The sequence below is a fragment of the Sminthopsis crassicaudata genome, chromosome 2, assembly GCF_048593235.1.
Source record: "Sminthopsis crassicaudata isolate SCR6 chromosome 2, ASM4859323v1, whole genome shotgun sequence".
NCBI lineage: Eukaryota > Metazoa > Chordata > Mammalia > Dasyuromorphia > Dasyuridae > Sminthopsis > Sminthopsis crassicaudata.
Genome location: NC_133618.1, coordinates 256,090,522 through 256,109,799, shown reverse-complemented (window position 1 = coordinate 256,109,799; position 19,278 = coordinate 256,090,522). Strand labels below are relative to the sequence as shown.

The window sequence follows — 19,278 nt, the reverse complement described above, 5'->3', positions numbered from 1 at the left end:
CTTTCATTCAAGTCTTGCTGTATTGCAATAGGAATACCATAGAATTGCTATTTAAAAGTCTTTCTGGCAGAAGGGAATAAAAAGGATTCAGGAACAAGGAGAAAGCAACCGAGGGAGCTTTGAGCCTTGGCTGTGGTATTGGAAGGTTAGAAGAAACTTTTATAGCTGGAAAGTTGGGTCCAAGACCTTTGCTATCTTTTGAGTGTGAATGTCAGCATGTGTGTGGAATTTTGGCATCAGAAGAAATTATCAGCATTGACTTTTTAAAAATAAATAGTTATAGAACTAACAAAAATGAAAAATTTCTGGTGTTTATATAAAATTCATGTTAACTATAGTAATTTAAGAGGACTTACTTCTATGTATGGACAAGTATGATGCACATAGTAACTGCATTAATGTGACAGATTAATTTATGCATGTTTTATTTGAATTCATTAATTTAACATTTATGTTCAGTCCTCTCTTGATCATACAGTATGGATATATACATCAAGGATCTTTGATTTTGTTATTGGAACTTTTTTCCCTGATGCAGGTTACAATCTGTGTTTACCCTAATCTTTGAGGGTCCAAGAGGCTCAGAAAGGTAAGTAGGTTGCTCAAGATTAAAAAAATAGCTGGTGTTATAAGTTGGATTTAAATTGGTGCCTTCCTGATTCTCTCTCTTTTTTCTTTTTTAGATTGATAAAAAGGTTTATTTTGGGTTTGGAAGTAAAGTTAAAGTCTAGTTAGTAAAAGGTGAAGGTAGAGATAAAAGGGCACTGGAAATAGGATTCCAGTGGACAGAGATCCTTGGCAACCAGGCATAAGGCTGCCATGGTTGGAACCTCTGCCGCCTTCTTGATTCTCAATCCAATCTATTGAATATTATACTGCCTCTCTTCAAAAAGAAAAGGGAAGCAAGTGTATACAGTGTTCAATAATTTGACTAATTATTGTTTGAAAGAGATACTTTCAGTTCCAGTCCTGCTACTTATTATATGTTCCTTTCTGTTGTTCAGTGCTTTTTCTCAATCTGACAATTCATTTAGTAAGTTCAATAAGCATTTAATAACTGCACATCAGGCATGGTCCTAGTCACTGAGGACACTAACAAAAACAAAACATTCCTTGCCCTTGAGAACTTTAAATTCTATTGCCAAACATCTATAAGAATACAGATAAATCATAACAGTAGGTAAGATGATGCAGAAAGAATATGCTTAGTTTCTTTGGCGGGAAGGGAAAGAGTAGATATAAATCCAAAATGCAATTATTACTTGTTTGGGATTTTGCCAATTGCTATGAGAAATGCCTAATAAAAGTCATTCAGAGGAAAAGGATAGAATAGGAAAAATGACACAGTTTTATATAGATCTTCCTCTTCCCAGAATGAGATGAGCATTAGCATTCCTAATTTATTCACTAGCACATATCATGATGAGTGCTGGATAACTCAACAACTGAAAATTATAGAGAAATCTGTTATTTGATTGAAAACAACAGAAAAAACTCCTGCCCACAAGATTCCACAGTCTAGGAATTCTAATGTTTTTTGTAAAAAAAATTAGTTATTTTTATTTGCAATGACTGTTGGAAATGACAGAATATATATTCCTGCCAAGAAGAGATTCACTGGGATTATTTTTTAAATGAGGTGTCACTTTTCCTCCTTTCTTTAGTTTTCTCTCATAGATGCCCCCCACTCTCTCTGCTAAGACTGATAGATCCAAGGGACACCTCCTCTTCATCTCATCCTGAAGTTATGTTTTTATTACTTTGTACCTACTTTGCATTTACATATATATATATATATACATATATATATATATATATATATATATATATATATATATATATATATATATATATATATATATGATCATCTAGTTAGAATTGGAAGTGATTTAAGAGGTCATTTAGTCTAACCATATGATATTTGGCCAATAGAATGTAATTTCCTCTTTAGTAAAGACTGTTTCCTTTTTTTCTTTCTTTCTTCCTTTCTCCCTCCACTTCTTCCTTCCTTCCTTCCTTTCTTCTTTCCTTCTTTCCTTCCTTTACTCCTTCCCTCCTTCTCTCCTTCCCTTCTTCAATGTATAGTGAGTACTTAATCATTTTTGTTTCATTAAATTGAATTAATATTTGAATCTGCTGAAGTCCTGAAAATAAACTTCTACATCTGAGGACCCAAACCTCCATGAATCTAACTTTCACCAACATGATCTTTTCTGAAGCAAGAAAAAAGAGCAAATGGAGTTGAAATGTAACCTTGGTTCACTCTTATGTCCTCCAATCTGGTTTACTAAATCTAGTCTAGGCCTATACATAGAACTGTAGACTCCCCCCCCCCTTATTTCTCATACCAAACACTAGAAAAAGAATGAACTACTCTCATAGGAAAATATAATTCATCTTGCATTTTAAGGCATGATGTTTCTGATTTTTAGGATGCTTGAGACTTTACCTGGGGTGGATAAACAGAAGGAATACAGCTATGTTTAGTCAAAACACTTGCTAACCAGTGAACAAGATTATTGTTTTTGCCACTGGGGGCCACTCTTCTTAGAACAGAACCTATTCTCCTCTCAGAGTGATTCAACTTGGCCTTCAGAGCCTCTGACACAGATTTCCTTGTGTAATTAACATTACTAGGCCATTTTATTCCTTCTCCAATATAAGGGTAATTATAACTTTGTGTATGTGTGTGTACATATGTGTGTGTGTGCGTGTGTGTGCATTTTAAGGATTGATGCTGAAACTGTCTTTGTAGTCAGCCATAGTCCTGGGAGCCATGTGTGGAAGTCATTTTGATTTGTCAGTTTTTGAATTTTTGATTCCTTTGAATTTTTAAATTCAGCTTTCTAATCTAAAAATTAGTTGGCTGGAGATAGGTAAAGAGAAATTTCCCAAATGAAAGCATATATAGGAGAAAATTTTATATCATGACTGGCAACTTATATAGTCCCTTAAGGCTTTCCAAACACTTTCTATATATTATATCATTTGATCTTTCCAACAACCCTCTGAAATAAATATTACAGATGAGAAAACTAAACCTCAGAGAGGTTAGATGACATGACTTCTAAGGTAGGATTCAAACTCAGGTCTTCCTTACTTCAAATTAAGAACTCTGTTCAGTATATAAAAAAGCTTTGGTATTATTGTATAGACATAATTCCTGGATATAGAGATGAACATTTTGTTTAATAGGTCAGTGACTCTCTGTTTTACTTAATAACTTTTCCAAATTTCCCCAAAGGAGCAGAAAACAATGCAACCAGAACCATTTGAAATGATGCTTGTTCTTCGGCCTTCTCAGAATATATGTAGATTATCAACAAGGAACATCTCTTACCTCACCTCCTGTCCTATGAGTTCCGTGGGCACTAGGAAAAAGAAGGGGGGAAACAAAAAAAGAAAAACACAAGAGTCAAAAGAATAAATACATATTGCTTCATCAGAGGTTTGAAAAGTAGAGCATTATTCTGGGCTTCTCAGAAAGTAAATAGCTTTGCAAAATGTACAAAAATGTATTCTAAAGGATGAGAATCACTTAGTATCCATGTCTCAAACTACCTTTCCCCCATTTATATTAACAATGAAACAATTTACTTGTCTTGCCTGTGAATGTGTTGATACCCCCCCTTTAAAATCAGAAAACATATATAGTTAGAACTTAACTATTTTTGTCTGCAAATTCTGTGGCATCTTCCTTTTAATTGTGCAAACTGAGTTTCAAAAGAATAAGCCCTTCTGTTCTTAGCTCACTTATAGAGCTCTGGTGCTCCTGTCCTTGACTCCATTCTTTAGAATGGAACTAAATCAATAGCAGAACTTGGCTTTGCCAAGTCTCTTGTTATTTGAATTGGTAATGATATTTATGACTCTGATTACAGGTGGTATCATACATTCTTTTCTAACCAGAAACCTGACATGCCAAATACAAACTAGACAGAGAGGGCTAAATAACCACTTGTTAATGATAACTGGATGCTCAAATACAAGTGAAAGGACAGGTACCAAATTATAGGGTGCATCAAATGACCTTCAAATCAAACAGGCCTTAGCCAACTTGATTAAGATGGGGAGCAAATACTGCAGGTGATGATCATATTGTTCTATGTCTATTCTTTAACCTAGGATTTAACATCTGAGGCAGGCTTCCATATCCAGTAATCTTTTATCTCTATTTGTATATGGCTCTGCATATCACAAAACCAATTTTTGATTAGATGTAGTTTTATAATGTGAGGGGATATTTACTTTTAGAGGACATTGACAACCAGAAAATTTTGGATAGGGACAGGACTCTGGGTTAGCGAAACATACAATCAAAGGATTTATATGACAAATGTTTTTAGGACATCTGAGGAAACAGCTGAGGAAACAAGACCACTCTCACTATTATTTCTCCAGTGAATCTCTCCTGGATACCATGCTTCCTACCCATCTCCCCAAATGTGGGTCCAGAATCTAAGGCTTGCTTTGGGGATAGAAAAAACGGCTGATGAATGAAATGTTGTTTGTTGCATATCATTTTCAAGCTGGGAAACATTGGTTATCAATCTCTGAATGAACGAATCCCTGGTCCCTGGGTCCCCTGTATCAGGAAGCTTTGTTTGCTCCCAGCATGCACCCCTTAGCCAGCTTCTCTCAGATGTCCATCTTCAAAACTCCTGGCAGAGCATATGGATGAAAGCCACTGTAACTGATCCGAAACTATCAAAATTGCCATGAAACCAAGTGTATGAGTTTAAAGAGAATGGGGATAGGGGACAAATGGAATGCAAGGAACATAAGTATTTGTTGGTCTTTGTTCTTGGAAGGAGGGAATGTTTGGGAAGGGTAGTATTTGAAACTTTAGGGAAGATAACTCTGGGCCTGAATGCAGTATTGCCAGATGCCCATTACTAGATACTCTCCAGGCCAGATGAGGTTTTGGGCTCACTCAGGGAACCCCCATAGGGACAGCAGATGCTCACCTCGTATTGCCTTAGATCTTGTGCGAGCTCTCTTGTCATCATTTTCTAAGCTCATCTGGAATAAAAGAATAGTAAGAAAAGCATTAACAAGAATGTTTAGCCAGCTTCTTTCCAAAGCACAGGAAAGAGAAAGATCACAAGCCTGATGATCTGATAAGGTTAGACTAACCCTACTTCTTATTTTAATAAGATGCCTGGACTGGTAGAGGAGGAAAATAAGGAACATATCAGATACCTGAATTTCAGCAAAGCATTGGATAGTCTTATAAGTTATCTTAGTGGAAAAGATGGAAATATGTAGTCTAATTAACAGTACAATTTTGATGAATTAAGAATTAAATGATTGAACCTAGTCATTAAGGGGTCAGTGTCCTTCAAGGAGGTCTCTAGTGAAATGTTCCAAGAATCTGTCCTTGGTCATGTGTCATTCAATGTGTTTGTTACTGTCTCACATGACAGTATATATAGTAGCAAGCTCGTGAAATTTATAGATAGTATGAAATTGAGAGGGACAATTAGCGAAACTAGATGACTAAATCATGATCCCTGATAATTACAATAGGCTGGAAGATGAAAATGGGAGTAAATGTAAAATCCTATACTTGACATAAAAATTTAATTGCCCAATGATAGGTTGGGAAAGATGTGAACAGATAATTTGGGGGTAAATTAAGAGTTTTGGTAGATTGCAAGCTCAGTATAAGTCAGTAGTGTGACATGATAGCTGTTCAAGCAAATGCAATCTTTAGGCTATATTAAGTGTCAGGAAAAGAGAGATGGTAGTTTTATTCCATTACTGGATCAGATCACATTTGCAGAATTGTGTTTAGAACTAGATGGAAAATTTATGGGCATTGATCCCACTTAGAAACTTAGAACTTTGTAAGACCCTTCAAAGAGACTAACCAGGATGGTAAGGAGACTGGAGGCTGTGTTGCATAAAAATTAGTTGAAAGAAATAGGATTTAAAATAATAAACGGGATTTTGGAGAGAAATTATTTGTATGTCAACAAAGCATTGGATTTATTATAAGTTATTCTAGTGGACAAAGTGGAAATATGTGGGCTAATTGATAATACAATTTGGATGGATTAAAATTAGTTAAATATATGTATGTGGGGGTTGGGAGTTCAGAGAAGATAATAGCTATCTTCAGGTGAGAAAAACATTTTTTTAAACTTTTGTTTCTTCTCCTCAAAAATAAAAAAAGGTTAGATTTATCTACTTCCTGGATATCTTCAACATAGAGAAGAGCTAATCCAATTCCAATTGATCAATGATGGACAGAATCAGCTACACCCAGAGAAGGAACACTGGGAAATGAGTGTAAACTGTTAGCATTTTTTGTTTTTCTCCCCAGGTTATTTTTACCTTCCGAATCTAATTCTTCCTTTGCAACAACAACAACAACAACAAAAATTCTGTTCTGCACATATATATTGTACCTAGGATATACTATAACATATTTAATATGCATGGGAATGCCTGCCATCTAGGGGAAAGGGTGGAGGGAAGGAGGGGAAAAATTCAGAACAGAAGGGAGAACAAGGGATAATGTTGTAAAAAAAAATTACCTATGCATATGTACTGTCAAAAAAAAGTTATAATTATAAAATTAATTTTAAAAAAAGATTTATCTACTTCCTTTCCAGCTTTCTAATTTCCCTCCTAGTCTTATAGAAAGTATTATAGTTTATGAGGAATTTGTGTATTATCAACCCAGTATTGTTACTTTGTACCTTTAAAAAAAAAACTCCCACTATGTTAGAAAGTAGTAGAATCATTTGTGGTTAAAGTGAAAGGGGCTTATATTAGAGTGATTTCCATAGTACTTTTCAAAAGTCTTTCCATCACCTCCTTAAATATTTTACATTGTGGCCTTCGACCTTTGTGATTTGACTTGTCTTATATATGCATGCAATTTTATATTTATGCACATGGAGATGACTGCTGACAGAACAATTGCTACCAGAATAAATCAAAACCTTGATCTTCAAACCTGATCCTATGAAAGAGTTATACCTTTTGAAAAGTTTAATTCTCAGGGAATTTAGGAGTTCATTTTGCCCAATTCCCTCTCTCTTATTACAGAGAAGAAAACTGTCATATAACTGGTAAGTGTATAAGTCAGGATGTGAATCCACACTTTCCTGACATCAAGTGCAATACTCTATTCGCTGTATCAAACTATCTATATTATTATTGTGTATTATTATTATGTTTGATACAATATACCCGTAATGAATTCAATCATCAAAGGACTAATAGTCAGCCATTAAGCAACTCCTATGTACCAAGAGCTATGCTAAGTGTATGGAGATACAAATATGAAAAAGAAAGAGTTCTTGCCTTCAATGAGCTTCCACTTTAATGAGAGAGGGCAATACAAAAGATAGCTGAAAGGGGTGAAGAAGGGGGAAAGGTTCTGGTTCAGGAGAATGATTATAGAAGTTCAAAGGAATGTAGCCCTAGGGGAAAGGAGAAATGACTAAACTGGTCACTCTCCTTAAAAGGAGGATTTGGGAGAAAATTTTGGGTCTGCCCTCCAATAAGGAGGGTTCCAGGGCAGAAGGCATCCAAGGTCCAAGGGATCAGGAAAGGCTTCCTTTAAAAAGTGATTCCTGAACTGGACCTTGAAGGGATATAGGGATTCTAAAAGGCAGGGGATAGGAGGAAATGCACTATCCACACAGAATTTAGCTAGTGCAAAGGCATGACAACAAGAGAGGGAATATCAGGAGAAGGACAAGTAAGAAGGCCAGTTTGACTGGTCCCTTCCAATTTTATATCTAAGATCTTCTGAAATCAATTAAAGGTTACTTGGATCAGAGGCAGTGGGAGCTGATAGTCATTGACTAACTATACATATTTGTCAAATCACAAATGTGTCCCTAAGTCATTGCTTTGACTTTGGAAATTAAGATCCATCATCATTAGAAAAAGAAGCTTCATTCTAGATAAAACCAAAGACCCTGGGTTCACATACTATTTGGGTTTTCACAGTCTTTGATATAGAAGATATATGATTGTTATTTACCAAAAATTATTCAACCCCAAAAGTGATTCCTGAGCTGCTCTTACAGATCAAATTAGGAAGCTCATCAATGCCTAGGAGCTCACTGAGAATCCCAGCTCTCTTCACAAGGAAAAAGGGAAGGGAACAAAAATTTAATTAGTACCTACTATGTGCCAGGCATTATTCTAAGTGCCTCATAAATATTTGATTTTATCTTAACAGCTCTGTCTGGTAGGTGCTATTCTTATCCCCACTTTAAAATTGAGGAAATGGTAACAGAGATGAAGTGGCTTGCCTAGGATAATACAAAAATGGGTGTGAATTCAAGTCATCTTGACTCCAGGTCCAGTGATGAATTTACTTTATTTACCACTTAGCACAACTCCCAGTCTCAGATTCAGCTCATGCATGAAACAAGTTCAAGAAAAGAGATCACTTTCCCCCAATCTTATCTTCATCAGTGATTAGCTTAACTGTTATTTAAAACCGGGTAAGATATCTCAGACCAAACAATCTATCTCAAGCACCACCTATTATTGACTGTGTCAAGTTCATTTTGAATGGTTCCAATCCTGGTTGAAGGAGAGAGACCAGTTACTTAAGCATAATGAATACAAGAGATTCCCTAAGTCCACAATGGATTTATACAGTGAAAGATTCCTCTTCCTCTGAAAATTAAACAATAAAAATTCAGGATCTTAAAATGAGAAATTTGGTCTGATTCATCCCATTTTTTTCCCTACTATCAGTGATCTGAGGAGAAGTGCCTTGCCATGCCTGTATTCTTTTGTTGACAATTATGGCTTTTTTTGAACTGTCCACCAATCGCTGAACTAGAAGTATTTGTGTTATTCACATTTTCTGTTATTTCACAAACAGCACTAGCCATAAAAAAAAGGACAAAGAAAGATGGTGAGCTAATGTAGTGATGGACTACCTCATTAGAAATGCATCATTCTCTCATGAGTCCTGAGGTCCCAGACTTCAGAATTAAAGGGCTGTCCTTCTACTCAAGGGCAAACTAGAGAGAAAGCTATTTTACATAAATAAAAACAAACCAAACAATTGTTTCTGTCCCAAGTACCAAATTCATGTATCAGCAGGCATCTATGTGAACATTTTTCACATGGATAAAATACACACATCTCAAAATGCACACAGGTAGAACAAGTGCAGTAACAATATCACAATTTCAACACTGCAAAAATATTGTGCCCAAGAGGCAGACTTTTGCAGAACTACCAGGGAAAATCTAAATTTACATACTAGAAGGAGACAGAAGGGAACACTAGTTAATACCCTGGATTTTAGGTTGGATTTAGCCTCAGGGGAAATGTTTTGATTTCCAACATAACAACCAACAATCTCAACCCTGTCTGTCCCCAAATTGGCCTGAATCTGTATGGGATAACTGTAAATATTCCAAAGAACTATTAAGGTCTCCAGAATCTGTTCCACAGGGGTAGGGAAGAGGTTGGGGGAGGATAGACACCCTAGAGGAGTAATAATCTGAGCCGAGATAGGTGTGAAGCTATCCTTTTTACCAAATCTCTTGTCCACCTACATCCAATGTGTAAACATGGTGCCTGTGACTCTTAGGCTCATGAATCCACATCTGTTCATAGCACTCTTCTTCTGGCCTATTTATTGTGAGGGAAACATCCCCTTAACAAAAAGAACATCTCTAGGGATGAGGCATCATTGCCATGGCAAGCTCATTCTGCACTGGCCTTAATGAAATGTCAGGGCAGACAGGGTGATGATTTGTGATGGACAGTGACAATTGCAAAAGCCCAACATTGTGAGTGGTGCTCTGTCAAAGAAACCAGTCAATAATAAAAGGCAGAACGGCGTTGTAAAGAGAAATGGGTTTGGAGTTAGAGGATATAGGCTAGAAACTCATCTCTACCACTGGCTATCTTTGTAATATTGGCAAAGTCACTTGACCTTGGCTGTAGAGAGGGAAGGGAAGGGCTCATTTTCCTCATCTGTTAAATGAGGAGGTTAGACTAGATGGCTACATTCTCTTCTCATTTCAAACTTATGCTCCCAGTAAGAGACAAAGTAATGGACATAGCTCAGTACTGGCATATCTCAGAGAAAGATGCATGTTCTCATTTGGCCCTCTAGTAGGGTAGGGGAAGGACTAACAGAAACTTCCAGATTCTCCCTAGAATAAAGCCACTGAGAAGAATCATTCTCCCTAAATGTAAGTGAAGGGCTCCCATATATATCCCCTGATTAAATCCTTCTGGAAATATCTAGAATGTCTCCATGCTAATAATAATTTTCTTTTTGAATTCACAGAAACCAGAAGCCTGGAGTTTGTTTTGTGCTCTTTGAAAGAAAAATAGGGGAAAGGAAAGGTGAAAAGAGGAGACAGAAAGGGAGAGGAGGGAAGAGAAGAAAGAGAGAAAAGAAGAGGGAAAAAAGGAAAGAGGGAAGAGATAAGGAAAGGAAAACAAAGAAAGCACCAAAAGGAGATGAAGAGAAGTTAGGGAAAGGTAAGGGAAGAAAAGTGAGAAGGTAGATAAAATTAAAATAAGATGAAGGAGAAAAAGAAGTGAGAGAAGAAAAAGGAGGAAGAGAAGGAAGGAGGGAGGAAAGAAGGGGAAGAAAGGTGTGGGGGAAAAGAGAGGGGAGGGGGAGAGGAAGGGAAGAAGGAAGGGAGAGAGAGAGAGAGAGAGAGAGAGAGAGAGAGAGAGAGAGAGAGAGAGAGAGAGAGAGAGAGAGAGAGAGAGAGAGAGAGAGAGAGAAGGAGGGAGAGAGGAGAGAAGGGAGAGATGAAGGGAGGAAGAGAAGGAGGGAGGGAGGAAAAGAGAATCAAAGGAAGGGGAAAATTAAAGAAAAATTTGGCATTACTATTGTTTACAAAGCCCCTTTCACAAATAGGGTTCTTAGTTTTTTAAAAGCCAGCAATTGACAAAGCTCTCTAAGGTACCACCTAGGAAGAAAGAAAAAGAAATTTCACAACTCGGTGAGATGAAATTTTCAAAGTGTACCTCTCCCATGTGGCAGCACTAACATACAATGATTTATGTGATTTGTTAAGGAAGAAAAATCAAAACCTGGAGTAATTTATGCATCCTGTCAACTCCAGTCTGTGGTGCCACAGTATTATGAGCTATCCATTTATTGCAACCTTCCCAATAACACAGAAGACAATTACTATAATTTCTATTTTTAAAGCCGTGGTTCCCTATGGACCAATGGCTCACATTGAAAGTGCAGAGAGGAGCAGGTGTCAAAGGGACTTCATTACATTTATGAGCCTTTCAAATGTGCTGTGCTCTGAGCTCCCGAGCTAATGCCTTCCGATGCATGCTGCACAATGGAGCTAATACGTTTGATTGCCAGGCGCCTGTATTCAGCTGAAATGCAATCTACAGCTCTTTTTTTGTCAGTTTTCCCAGGGAAATTGGCAAGCATTCTGCTGGGTTAAAGCGTGCCTTGGCAATTTGGGTTTCCTGCAGATAAATTATTCAAAAAGCAGAGAATGGGGAGGGTTGCAGGGATGCGTAATGGGCGCTGCTTGCACACTGCTAGCTTCTATTGATGAAGCTAACAGCTGTGGCATTCATTTTCCAGAGCACCTTTCCATTTGCAATTTATCTGCATCAAATGGTCAACAAGCAAGTGCTTTTTTCTCTTCTGTGCACAGAGCTTTGATTTAAAGAGGGAAAAAACCCTGAGCTACAGAATGAAAATTCGGGCTTTTAAATATTATAGTGAATTTTTGAAGCACTGGAAGGCTTGGGATATCAACAATGAAGCATGAGAACTTTGATTTCAAAGTTGTTTGAAACTAGCAGTGGTGAACCCAAGTTGTGGCATCTGATGACTGCAGGTGGTGCAATAGAGATAACACTAAGACTATTTGAATTTATGGAGTTCTCTTTTTCAAAAGGAACTTAAAGCTTTTCAAATATAGTTTGTCAGTGTCCTCCCCGCAACCTTGAAGCTGATGGTGACAGGAATTATTCTTCTGATTGTCATAGCTTAGAAAACTAACACAGACAAAAGTTCAGTGACAAATCTAGAGCCACATGGTGAATTTCTGCAGGATGGGAAGAAATCTCAAGTCTTCCTCTCCTCCCCTCCCCCCTTTTTTGATTCTTGACTATGAAGTTGCCAACATGTAAATGGTATCGTTTCATTCCAAACAATCCTAAAAATATTTTCTTTTGATTCTTTTACTTGATTCAGTTATTGAGACATGTGTCTCTTCCCCTTAACACCCAAAAGAGTCTTGACAAAGTTGTCCAATATGCTTTACTGTCTACCCTGTAGTGTGGTTTGTGCCTTCAATAGTTTGTAATAATGATGGCTGGTATTTATAGAGCATTGTTAGATGGCCAAAGACTTATGCACATTTCTTCTCATGGGCTTTACAACTCTTCAAATTAGGAGCCACAAATATTACTATCCATTAAACAGACAAGGAAAGTTAGGTTCAGCGAACTGGAATAGCTCGACTCATATATATTAGGCTTTATTAGGATTTGATCCTGTCTTCTTGCTTCTATGACTTGCAGAATATCTTTTTCAATACACTACAACTCAGTACAACCAAAGGTCATTTATGGAAGCCTAACCACCAAATCCAATGGCCTTTGTTATTTTTAAAAGCCCTCTAATTCCTGCAGTATTTAACACTCTTATTGAGTTCTACCGATTCTTTTCTCTCTTGGCTTCCTATCTCTTACTCAAATGCTATGAAAACAGTTCACTGAAGGCTTTCCCAATCTCCTTTCTTGTTAATGACCTCCCATGAATCTCAAATAGAATTTTGTATTATAATTCTTTAATGCACTTTATATTACGGTATGTCTTATTCCCCTATTACCCTATAAACTCCATGTTGATTTTTTAATCTCTTCTAAGGTAACCTAATGAGTGTTTATTTGTTTGTTTGTTTGTTTTTTTTAAATGAAGTCAGGGTTAATCTTGTAGTTCTTTTTAAAGGAAGTGTTTCCTTTATTCTAGTTCTAACCAAGCTATAGTTTGGTTATAAAAGCAGACTATTTCTGTTACATCCCATCTGCATACCATTTTTGCTGTTGCTGATTCCCTGATTCTATTTCTTTTGCAAACTCTGGGACCAGCAGAAGACTTGAAATAAATAGCCCTTGGTCCCTGAAGGACTCCCATCTGCCTGACATTCCATAGTGAACAGAAATTTCTGAATCTACAAAAATAGAATCAAATTCTCCCATTTTTAAGAAAGGAAGTTAGCATCTCACTAGATGAACCTTTAGAATATTTCAGGTCTGGTAAGGGTTTTCCCATACTTTCTTCTTCCTGTCTTCTTCTATCCTTCATATTTTTCCTGAGCTTGATGTAGCATGGGAACCCAAAGACTTATATTCTCAGAAAAAGGTCCTACCAGGTCTCAAGAAAAAGAGTAATTAATCTCACCATTTTTTTTCATTTGCTGAGAATTGGTAAATGATCCAAAGGCCATTATTGATGGTGCTATGATATCCTGGCCTATAGGCAGTATCCTTGATCTTCTCTTCCCCTCTGCTTTTACCCTTTTTGTTTACTCTTATATTTATTCTTTTTTTCCCCTCCTTTCCTCCCCTTTTTATAAGTACATATCCCTCCCCAGTTGCTTAACTCTGCTAAGACTGGGAACTCTGAGTTCAGGTCATTGATGATGCTCCTTGATATCCCCATTTCCAAGTTGTTATGAATAACTTATTTTTATTCCCCTTAGAGCAATGTTATAGGATCATAGGAACATAAATCTAGAATTGAAAACGCTATTAGTGGTTATTTATTCCCCACCCCCATTGTAAAGATGAAGAAACTGAAGTGATGGTGTTTAGCCCACTCACCAAGATCGTATAGGCATTAAATACTGAGTTTTTATTTCCTTTTTTGGCTAAGGAGACTAACCTGGACTGTGGACATTGGTAAAAAAATGGAATTTAATAGAAGAAAATATATCAGTATCATATCCTAAAATATGATTTAATCATTGGCAAGCCTTAGGAATCTTTGTGTTCTAAGAGTTATAATAACTATGATTACCAAGGTTCAGGGAGCTCTCATCCCTAGGGCATAGTGGGAATATGATGTAACTTAGATCATTGTGTCTTAACTGATAGTCTTCCAAGGGCAGCTCCTGGTCCCCCAAACTGACTCTCTTCTCCATCCCTAAAAACCAAAGTTTTTAGACCTGAATTAATGGTTTCTTCAGCTACTAAGCTTAGCATTATCTGAGAGGCCTTTCTTTGGAAACTTAGTACAATGACTGTTGCTTCATTCTCTGAGCAGTGATGCAGGGGAAAGATGACTTCCTGCTTTTCTTCTGTTTTTTGAAATTGTTCAATGGCACTAGCACTTCAGGTAAAGCAAGAGAAGAAAAGAATTGAAATATTGTTTTTGCATCATCTGTGAATTTCAATGACTCTTGCTTACTTTCTGTTAGTTGGAGAGAATGAAGAGCTATTTGTCATCATAAACTGATTCCTTATGTACCAAAATCTTTGCGCCTAATACTGGTATTTGAGATTATCTGAAAGAGAAAATTGCCTTATAGCACATTTCAATTATTAAGCTGCTTTGACCCAAGGTGAACTCATTAGATACAGAATTCTGATTTCTTGAGTAGCACCACCATCACTGAGTCAATTTCTCCTATTTAAGACTTGCACTCACAATCCAAGCAGGATTTTAAGAGTAACCCTGAGGGGTTGTTCTCCTATTATTGTCATTCACAAGCCCCCCATGAGTATGCTTCTGTATGGTTATTGGTCAATAGCTTGTCTTAATTTTAGCAAAGATATTTTCTAGTAAGAATATTTGTTAGAAAACATCTTCCTAAAAGACTAGGACATACTTCTCTCACAAATAAGTAGTAAGTCCATGGGGAAAATAGGTGTAAAAATTAAATGTAAATATAATGAGACAAATGTGTAGTGAACACGTGTGACAAAGCTAATTCACAACTTCTGGTTACTGGAAGTTTTTTTCTTCTTTCATAAATTTTCATGAAATTACCCTTAGGTTCAATTCTCTTCTGGGGTCCAGGAGTCAGTGACTTTATAAGATTCAGATTTGGCACTTTTCTCCCAGAGGGATCATACTACCTGGAATTATTTCCTCTTTTAAGTGACTATCTCTCTTCATCTCTATTTGTATACAGGAAATCCTCAGTGTGTGTCTCTCTGCTTCCATCTGTTTACATTGTCTTTGGTGTCTCTAATGTGAACAATGAAGAAGCAGAGGAGGAAGAGACAGGGAGAGAAATTCCCTCCTTCCCCCTCTCAGAGGCTTAACTAGAATCTTCCACTGCTGGTCTGATCCAAAGCTTGACTCAACTGACCACAGGATGATGAGTCTTTTTCATATGTAGCCCAGATTTGTGAACTGATCTTTTCAACTGATCATAAGACTTTTCCAATGTGCCACCATTTGCCTTTCATCTAATGGCCAAAATTCCAATGATCTTTTCAAACTGATTAAAGGTTTTTATCTACACATGAAGTTTATGTGAAACTTCCATTAATACCTATTTTATTTTGTTAATTAGTTATTTGATTGATTGGGGTGAGGTTATTTTATTAATTAATTATGGATTAGTTGATTTATACTAGCAAGTTGAATTTTAGCAAAATTCTAATACATAACAGCCCAAGAGACCACAATAGCATGAAGATCCATTTTAGTGCAAGGATAAAAGTCTAAGGAAATACCTACAGTCAATGTGGCCTAGTTGCTATACCCTTAGTTGAATGCTTGTAGTACATGCATAGTCTCAGAATGCAAACTCCTCTGCTCTAGGACAAAGTCCAATCAAGGCTGACTTCAAAGTTTAAAGGTCTGTGTTTATTTGACCCAAGACAATAGTGTTTTCAACCTTGATGAGTTTTACATGATTTGTGATTTTAAAATCTCAGAATATAAAGTGTTGTAAGCTATTTTAGAGATCAGCTAATCCAACTTCCTATTTGAGAATCCCATGTATGGCATTCTTAACAGGTAGACATGGAGACTATTAAGTTGAGGCATGTGGTTGGTACTAAATCTTATTCCGCCATATTTACAAGCATCTAAGTATAAGTGCAGATAAAATTGTGATCAACATTGACATTGTCATTTAATTCACATTTGCACATCAAATGCTGTCTTGTTTGAGGCTCACAATAAGTCTGGGAGATAGTTGGTAGGCTTTCCTTTTTTTTTTTTTTTTTTTTTTTTTTTTTTGAAAGAGAAAGAGAGAAGGAAAAGAAACCCACCTATCACTTCAATGGTAGAGGGAGCTCCAAGGAATAAAGAAACTTCCTCTACAAATGTTGGTTGATACCTGCCATGCAACTTGGAGTTGTTTGGGGCACTGAAAAGTTAAATGATTTGTCTAGAATACCATAATCATTATATGTGAGACATGGAACTTGAGCCAAATCTTTTCATCTATACCACATTTCTTTCAAAGGTAGTGTTCTTTATCCATTTTTAAGATAAGGGAATTGAGATTCTGAGAGGTTGTGATTGGCCGATGATCACACATCTAAGATGTGTGGGTAATAATAATAAAAAAAAAAAAGATGTGTGGGATATGGGGTTTGACTCAAGGTCATTCTGACTGACAATTAGGTGATGTAGCATAAGAGATAGTGTTAGACTCAGAGTAATGAGAATCTGCATTTGAATCCCGTCTTCCACATTTAGAAGCTCTATGACCTTCCATGCCACTAGACATGTTTTTCTCAGTTTTGTGTCTCAGTTTCCTTATCTGTAAAATTAATGACAATGGCCCTTAAGTTCTCTTTTAACTCTACGAACGTGATTCTTTCACTTTAGGATCAGTACTTTATCTATTATACCATGATGTCTGTGGGGCATGTTATATATCTGTAATATTGAAATCTGTGCTGTCTTACAACTCTATGAAAATCTATTAGAGAAGTCAAGCTTGTATTCTCCAGGGTTGCTGTAAATGCTCTCAGTATATTCATAAGCAATAAGGAACTCATGAGAAAACACTCACTTTGAGAACAATCACTGGACTTGAGAGAATGAAGAAAATGGTCTGCAAAATGGTACACATTTTCCAGTGGATGACAGGGGTGAACTTGAGGGCAGAAGAAGTGAAAAGGGCATGAGATAAAAGTATAGAATTCACATACAAGTAAATGATAAAGTGATCTACTTCTTTCTCTTAAGAAAAAAACAACCTACTGTGAATGAGTAGTAGTATGCTATTCTAAATTCAGGAAACTTTTATTGCTACAAAATCATCAGTGGCATTTTACACTAATTTTGGATGTTTTAAAGTTGGAGAAAAGATTGTATACAGAAAGTAGTCACAGGCCACAGATTATCCTGGTTAGGCATGAAAGGAAACTATTATCCATATAACTGTCCTGAGGAAATCTCAGTCATACTGAACAAATATTGATTGAGGGCCTACTACTTCTTGAACACAGTAGTGTTCTAAGATCTTGGAATGCATAGTTTTTGCCTCCCCCTCCCCCCACCATGAGCTCAGTCTTCTTAGGGAGATAAGACACATAAGTGAAAAGTTAAAGCAATAAGAATTAATTAGAAGAGCAAGACAATTGTATGAAGATGCTACAGAGCTGCATAGATTGGGAGCCAATAGTGTGGTGCAGAAAATAAGTGTTATGAGCTCAGATAAGGGAAAGATGGCTGTGGTCTGGAGAACTCAGGGAAATCTTCATGGAGAAGATAAAACTTGGGTTATGTAGAAAAACAGTATTTTTAGACATAGAAAATGAAAAGAGAAAATATTGCTAAATGGAGAAAATGATGAAAGGGGCAAAGGAACTGAATTCAGCATGGGTGGGGTAAATAAGAAGACAGGAATGATTAGAGTAGAGGATGTCTATAAAAGATCATTGGGAAGAGGAAACTAGAAATGTAGTCTATAGATGATTGTGGAGGTCCTTGAATGCTAAGTGGGGAAATTTATACTTCATTTCAAAGGAGCCATTAAACTTGTTTACCTCTATATGTGTGCATTTGTGCATGCACAACAGTTTCATTTTCAGAGATTATTACTCATTCCAATAGAATGTTAGATTTTAGGAATATAAACTGGATATTGGCTATTCAATTAGAATAAATAGACGAGCTCAAAATTGGCTTGAAGAAAAGAGTTGCAAAGTATTCATTAACGGTTCAATGTCAAAGGGTAGGTGGAATAGATTTGGAGTCAGAATATTCAAATTTCATCTCTCAACTATAACTTTGGGGAAATTACTTAACCTCACTAGATCTCAGTTTCTTCACCTGCAAAAGGAATGGCTTGGACTAGATCACTTTTAGGTCTCAAGAAAGTTTAAATTTATGCTTCTATATACTTTGAAATGGGTCTCTAATGGAATGCCCCAGAAGTGCCATGTTGTTGAAAGTTCTTAATAATGATTTGTATAAAGGTGTCATCTTTGCAGATGACATAAAGCCAAGAAGGATTGATGTCACACAGGATAATTGCAGCTGGATCCAAAGAAATTTTGATAGATGATAAGATTGGGATGAATCTAAAGAGAAGAAATGTTAAGAGGGATAAATGTAATTATATTTGAGTTTTAAAAATAACTACATATACAAGATGGGGAAATGAATGGTCCAATAGCAGGTTATCTTAAAGAGATCTGTGAGTTTTTTTAAAACTATAAGTGCAATATGAGTCAGTGGTATGATGACAGCCAAAAAACCCTCATGCAATCTTGGGCTGTATTGAGAGATGGCATTTGTGAATGAAAAGAGATTAGTGCCACTGTTCTCTGTCTTGGTCAGATAACATCTTTAAAATTCAGTTCAAAGTCTGGGAGTTGGTTTAAGAGGAACATTAGTAAACTGGAAAGGACGAGAATGGTGATAAACCTTGGATTCAAGCCATGTCATGAGGCTCTCTTAAGCACCAGGGGATGTTTAGCCTGGAAAAGAGAAGATTGAGGGTGGTATGAAGGCTCATGAGAGTTGGATTTAAGTATTTGAAGAGCAGTTACCTAGAAAGGAATTAAAAGCGTTCTGTTTGATCTCAGTAAGCAGAACCAGGAGAAAGGAAATTACAGAGACAAATTTAGGCTTGATTTGAGAAAAAAATTTTCTACCAATGAGAACTATCCAAAAATAGAGTGAGCTATCTTAGAAGGTAGTGAGTTCCCCTAGATTGGAGACTTTTAAACAGAAACTGGATGATATTGTTAAATATATATATAATAATATATATATATATATATATATATATATATATATATATACACATATAACAATTTCCCTTTTGGACATTAATTGGGCAAAATGAGCACCGTCAT

At 36.4% G+C, this 19,278-nt stretch overlaps 1 protein-coding gene across 13 annotated transcripts in view; it reads right to left on the bottom strand.

The window, feature by feature from the left end:
- The window catches only part of MYT1 (myelin transcription factor 1), a 195,430-nt gene that overhangs the window by 91,875 nt on the left and 84,277 nt on the right, over window positions 1-19,278 (bottom strand). For all 13 annotated transcript variants that reach the window (XM_074288940.1, XM_074288945.1, XM_074288942.1 and 10 more), the window contains 2 exons: window positions 4,968-5,022; window positions 3,341-3,371 (listed from right to left, as the gene is read on the bottom strand). In XM_074288940.1, coding sequence (XP_074145041.1) covers window positions 3,341-3,371; window positions 4,968-5,022 — 86 coding nt within the window. The remainder of the gene's footprint in view (window positions 1-3,340; window positions 3,372-4,967; window positions 5,023-19,278) is intronic.